A 6,930-nucleotide genomic window follows, 5' to 3' on the forward strand; every position below is an offset into this window, starting at 1 on the left:
ATAAATGTGCCAAAGTAGAAGGCGATATCTCAAAAATTGCGGAGGAGAGAGCGCGAACAATTATTGCGCACATACACACACACACACATTTTTGAAAAAAGTGTGTTTTTTGGTGGATATCTCGAAAATTGCGAAGGTGGGAGCGATAACAATTATTGCGCACGCACACACACACACACACATTTTTTAAATTAGTGTGTTTTTTTGAGTTTTTAGATTATACTAAACCCATTGGCATTGAAAATTGGAAAAAAATTTTTCGCATGAAAACAAAGCTTCCTCTATGAGGAAGCAAAAGTGTGTTTTTTTGAGGATATCTCAAAAAATGCGTAGGTGAGATTGCGAAAAATTATTGCGCGCACACACACACACACACACACTTTTTAAATAAGTGTGTTTTTTTTTAGTTTTTTAAACATTCTAAACCCATTGGCATAGAAAACCCAAAAAAAAATTTTCGCATGAAAACAAAGCTTCCTCTATGAGGAAGCAAAATGAATATTTTACAAGATATTTTGTAATTTATGTCAAAATATTGGAACTTTCAAACCTTAATAACTCAAAAAGTTCTTAATAAAACAATACTTTATTATAGCGTTTTGGAAAGCTCTCGAGGTCAGCTACAAGAATATGTAATAAAAAATAGGGGATGCCATTTAAAAACATTGGTGTGACCTTTATGTGACCTTCAAATAATTCTTCGAGGTCAAACCAATGGTCCCCTCGAAACCAAATAACTTTTGTCTGAAACTGTTTTCGAAATAATCCATTCCAACCGAGAAATATTATTGTCTCAAGATAAACGCCCCACCCTGTATACAATATACAGGAATAGATATTGATGTATTATTTCTAGTCTAGATATTAAAATAATAGATATTCTTTCTAGCAATATAGATTTGACTAGAGACAAAAATCTATAATGAAATTATAGAAACTTTGAATTCCTTATTTTCTATCATCTTTTTTTGGACATTATCATTTTTTTGAAAAATCTATTTCTTTCTGCATTTCGTGCAGAACTTAAAGGATTCATTAAAGAACTCATTCTGTTCTTCTCTAGAATAACGTTTAATGCGACATAAAGACACGAATAAATATTATGTTTGCAAATAAGTAAAACATATTTGCACACATAGGTCCATCGCACACAAGATTGCATAGCTGCATATGCATAGCATGAAAACCGTTTAAATCAATAAACAATGAGCATTTAGTCACCACATAACATGCTTATTGCTCTAGACGGTCTTGTGCTATGCATATGTAGCTATGCAATTTTGTGTGCGATGGCCCATATGTATATGCTACACTGCAGCAAAATATGTTGGCATAAAACGTAAAAAGAAGAAACGTGTGAAACGATAATAATTTTTTAAATAAGTAGTTCTTAAGATAATATTGAACGATAGATAGTATAGAGATAAACATAAATGTACGTAAATTATAGAAACAGCAATTATGTCTCCGGTTAGCTCAAAAGTCCGCGGCTTTTACGCATACGACCGGTACACTCTGACTCGTGAACCTGCTAGATCGCAAAATTGAATTGATAAAAGGTAGAGTGTATGTACTTGTGGCTTTCTTCTTTATCAATATAAGAATTCAATGGAGGAGCGAACTGTTTGGATGTAACGTTTAAGGTGATATATTTTTATGATGATATTTGGGCATTCCGAAAGAAAATCCGAGCTCTTAAGCCAATGTCGATGTGCGATTCGTGTCCAAGTAGCTCGGGTGATTGTTATAAACTCGAGCAGGATTCACTTTTTCAAATTGTTTATGAATTATCGTAATCTGTTACAAATTAACTCAAAAGAAATTCCTTTACCCTTTGACTTCTCGCGGAAATAAATTAAAATTGTTAAATACAAAAAACTTCCTTAGTATTTGAAAAAGAGTTTACAGTTAAAATTGGTGACACAAAAGCGAACTCTTTTTGAAATTAAAAACTCTTGCGGTGACGTAAAAGCGAATTCTTTTAACATTTCTTTTTTAAAAAAAGTAAATATTTTGGAAATGGTAAGTCGCCAGTGATCGAAGAAATATAGTCAAGAGTTAAAGCGACTTTTGCTGGCAAGTAATTTTTATTTTAATTTTTAATTACGACGTTTCTTTTTAATGCGACTTTTTAATTACAACATTTCTTTTTAAATTCTTAAAATTACTTTTGAAACTGAGGTGAAAAAAATCAGTAAATTCTTTATTAATAAGAATTTAAGAATTCAAAAAGAATTCTTTTCAGATTTCTTAATGCTACGATGGACTTCCTACCTCTTGATTTCGTTAATATCACTACACGGAGAAAAATAATTTGCTGACACAGCAGATTTTATGCTGTTGTAGCAAAATCTGTTCGTTACTATATATGGATAGCAAGAAGATTTGTTACGAATACTAATCGCAATTTGCTGGAATAATTTGCTGGATTAACAAATTATTTCGTTGTGACAGCAAATGTATTTGCTAAGAATATATTATTTTGCGTCAGTAGCAAATTAATGTGATTTTAATTACAAATACACTCAGCGAATTTTGTTCTATTCTTCGCAACAAAATAGATTTTGCTATAATGACGAATAATTCGTAAAATTACTTCTGTCAACTAAATTTTATTGCTATTACTACGAATATGCAATAGCAACGGCGATTTTGCTATCACAGCAAAATTATTTTTTTCCGTGATAAAAATCACTCCGTTGACGTATCGGCACAAGAGCGTAAACGTCGAATGCTCGACCATTAATGCCTGTTCATTCTATTCGCGAATCTCATACGAATTTGAGAATCTGGAGCTACCGCAAACCGCGCATGCTTCGGCGTTAGTTCTGGCTTCGAATTTCTATATATTGGATTCTGGATTTACCGTCGTGCGTAGCCTTTATCCAATCGTCCATAAATCTGACTTTCGATTGGCACACGAAATTGCGCGTGTTTAATTTTATTTATGTTTCTATTTCGCGCGTTACTCCCTTCTTTATGCGCGTAGAAGCGATAAAGGCACTGCCGTTGGCCGGATGAGTTCGATAATAATCTGGCCAGTTACACAAGTCGATCCACATGTGCGAGACAATTTTGTCGTCTGTACGTGCGATCGTACGTGCGATTGTACGCGCGTGTACGAATCATAGGCCTGTTCTTTATTACTGCACTACTGAGCTAGTGAGTTAAAATTAAACAACTAGATTACCTCTCGTTCCAACTCATTGCACCAGTGTGCGCTAGTTCAAGAGTGGAGCAATAAAGAACAGACCTAATGTCATTAGATCAATTGACCTACGCGATCTGTGTTGTGTTGATCCGACAGTTTTTTTTCCCTTCACTCACCGGTGAAACTATTCCCGTATTAGTTTGGGTTGTATTGTATCTTATCGTATTAGATACGTGGCCGTTATTGGTTGGGCACGTTAACGTCAACATCGGAAGACTCCAGCTTCTTGAAACTCGCCTACCGAGCCATTCAGACGAGCAGAACGCGACAAGCTCTTTTGGAAAGCACGTGGCTCGGCGCTATAAAGGGAAGAGCGAGGCACGATGTCTGTGGCTATCATTCTAGCGGTCTTAACTATTCTTCTTATTACTGTCTACTTGCGACAGACACCAAAACGTCCGCCAGGTAATGTATTTATTATATACTTTAGCAGTATCTACGCAATTGAATTCAGAGATAACAATAAGCGATACAACGTGTGTTAATGAGATGAACATTTTGTTTAAATTCGTAACTTTTAATGTTTACTTTTCGACTAACAGGGAAAATAATTCGTGCGATTTTTATTCCCTTTAAGCCTGAATTTACATTCTTTGTGTCTCAAAATCAAGAAAGTATAAATAACGTTACATTACCTAAAATAATTCAAGAAAACATAAATGACACTGTAAGAGAATACGGCTCTGACGATTGAAAATCAATGAATAAAAGGGCTAAGAGCCTTGACTAGGTGTCAGTGTCACAATAGTAAAAGTTTCGTATACTTGAAACATAAAATTACAAACGTTTCGGCCTTTCTTTAGACCATTCTCAGTGTATAAAAAGAGTAAGAGAAAATAATTTAAATATAAAAGTCAAAGGTTAAAATTCGCTCGCAACGCAATACATAAAAGATATAAAATGTGAGCCGCATTCGGATTTGTTAACGGCTGCAGATCGAAAAATCTGCAAAGATCTGAAGAAGGAATTTTATATCTTTTATGTATTTTTATTACTTTTATTTATATGACTTTTATTTATATATTTTATGACTTTTAATTTCGTTTCAATATAATAATAGTATAGTGAGATATTTCGCATGCGAGAGAGGATACCTTTTGTTTCTCGAAATAGCGCTTTGACATTGTAAAGTGGATCGTTATTTCTTCATAGAGAATTCATGGAGGCGAGAGTAGACGAAATTGTTGCGTGTTAATTATATCGACACATTAAAGTCCATAATGATTTAATTAAAAATTATGATAGACATGTACAATGCGTAACGTACGTGCGTTCATCTTTTAGCTAAGCAATCAAAATTAAAAAGTTTCAAAAATATGTCAGAATAAAATATAAAACACAGTGAATTAGGTTGTTATTAAGTTAGTTGCTTTCAGAACTACTTAATTTAATTACTATCATGTTATTATTTGTTGATGAAAATTAATGGAGAGAGAGAGAGAGAGAGAGAGAGAGAGAGAGAGAGAGAGAGAGAGAGAGAGAGAGAGAGAGAGAGAGAGAGAGAGAGAGAGAAGCATTGACTTATGACTTTATAAAGATAGATATTACATGAACATTTTAAATCATATAAGCATAAACTATATGAACATTTAATTTGGAATTATTTATTTATTTCAGCTGTTCTAAAATATAAGATACACTTTTATTCCACATTGTGTTATTTATTATGTATTATTATATATTACTAAAACAGATAAACTGTACGTTTCTACCTAAAGTTAGCATCTTTCTTGTCGAAAATTTATTTTCCAACGAATAGTTCAACTCCTTTATACGAATCGTTAAATTCGTGTAGCACGTTGTTCACAAAATGTTGGCATAATACAATGTTTTTACTGTTCTTGAAAACATTAAAATAAAAGTCATGTAACCACAAACGTATGTACACAGACACTGAATGGTTCACGTGGAAGATAAGCTTTGAAGATAATTCAAGGTTAAACTTAGAATTAACTTCATCACAATGACAGTTATAAATACGAAATATAGAGGATAACGGATGATTAATCCGACATCTCCGACATTCTATGAATTTATTTGTGCATTTAGTTTGAAAAGTTCATAATTGGAAAGCCCGTCTAGACTAGGAAAGTCATAATTTTCGTGTAAATGTCATTTTTCGTCGAAATCTATTTATCCATGAATTGCCTGAAAGATTTGACGCTTAAATATTCGTTTATTAAATGTCTTGGTCTCGAGTTAAAGTCAACGAAGTAAAGTAAAGTAAAATAAAATCCGCACTATATAATTAGAAAGTATTAAAATATTCTCGATATTTACAAAGAAAGTCTAATGTGTTCAGAAGTCGATGTGCGTTTCAATACGAGTGTACTTTGCGCCGGGTATTATTCGAAAATGTAAGAAGTTAACAGAAATTTAACTTTGTGCACGAAATAATTGTCGGTAATAAGAGTCGCGTAATGGTGTTATGTAACTCAGTAAAAAACCGTCGTTAAAAAGTAATTGTTTTTTTCTTTCGAAGATTAGAACGAATGAAAACGGGAATACGCGATAATACACGTCAACTTTAGATAATCAGAATTTGCAAATTAGGTATAACACGTTTCGGGAAAGACCGCGGATTCCGAGTTGGCGAAAGAGTTCAAAGTGTAATAAAAGGAGTGTGCATTTCTAATTAAGATACCTGCGGCAATACTTAAGAGACTTGTTTTTAATTTCCATCATCAAAGGAGCCGTAATTTTCAGGTCCCTTTCCTTGGCCGTTTATTGGAAGTCGATATTATTTACAAAAATTAACGCGTCAACTCGGCGGACAACACATTGCCTTTCTGGAGCTCAGCAAGATATACAACAGCGGTATCATAAGTTTACGGCTGGGTTCTAATAGCATGCTTATTGTCTCAGACAGCAAGCTTATACACGACATATGCCTTAACGAGAAGTACGACGGACGTCCTTGGAATGAATTTACAAAGCTACGAAACATGGGATTGAGAAAAGGTAACGAATCCGATCGAAACTCGTTATATTGAAGCTTAGAGACTTAGTTGCGAATCGGGTTTTACATTCTCCATGTAATTATTGCGCGATAATAATGATATAATATTAGATTTATATTCGAAGTTCATTGGCTGATATTTAACAATGTGATAAGACTATTGGTCTAATACGATTGGTCTTATTGATACAATATTAAGACGTGTCGGCTAAATAAGAGAAGGCGACCATCGTACAATATTGGACCAATATTGGGAATACCCATACAGCACAAAAACCTTTCAGAAATATTTCAGAAATATTTCATGTGATAGATTGAAACGTTTCATAAATATTGCAAAATGTTTCTGCAATAGCTCTGAGACAGCTCTGGAACAGTAAAATGTCCGCGATTCTTACACTTGAAAGCTTATAGAAAGATTTCTGTAAGGTTACAAAAATTTCTTAGAAATATTTCAGAAATATCGCAAAATGTTTTTGCAATTGCTCTGAGACAGCTATGAAACAATAAAATGTCCGCGATTCTTACACTTGAAACTTAATAGAAGGGTTTCTGAAAAATTACTAAAAGTCGGTTTTTCCAAGTGTCAGGTAGCTTACCTCTGATAGTTAAAAAGCATATATGTATAGTACGTATGTGTTACGTATACTATACTTTTTAACCATCAGGTTTTCGTGAAAATTTTTTTTCCAGTTTTCTTTGGGAAATGTTTAAAAAGTTTTAAAACGTCCAAAAATTACATTTTTACAAAATGTCCGTA

General features: G+C 33.4%; 1 protein-coding gene across 2 annotated transcripts in view; it reads left to right on the forward strand.

Moving 5' to 3' along the window:
* Nucleotides 1-1,497: 1,497 nt before the first annotated feature.
* Nucleotides 1,498-6,930, forward strand: part of LOC105558160 (probable cytochrome P450 305a1) — a 10,127-nt gene continuing 4,694 nt past the window's right edge. Inside the window, exons 1-3 of one of the 2 annotated variants that reach the window (XM_012005714.1) lie at nucleotides 1,498-1,559; nucleotides 3,381-3,616; nucleotides 5,918-6,172. In XM_012005714.1, the coding sequence (XP_011861104.1) occupies nucleotides 3,535-3,616; nucleotides 5,918-6,172 (337 nt within the window). In that variant the 5' untranslated portion in view covers nucleotides 1,498-1,559; nucleotides 3,381-3,534. The other variant, XM_012005715.1, reaches the window with a different exon arrangement.

This window comes from Vollenhovia emeryi, unplaced genomic scaffold, assembly GCF_000949405.1.
Source record: "Vollenhovia emeryi isolate VEMERY1.0 unplaced genomic scaffold, V.emery_V1.0 DF939373.1, whole genome shotgun sequence".
Classification (NCBI taxonomy): domain Eukaryota; kingdom Metazoa; phylum Arthropoda; class Insecta; order Hymenoptera; family Formicidae; genus Vollenhovia; species Vollenhovia emeryi.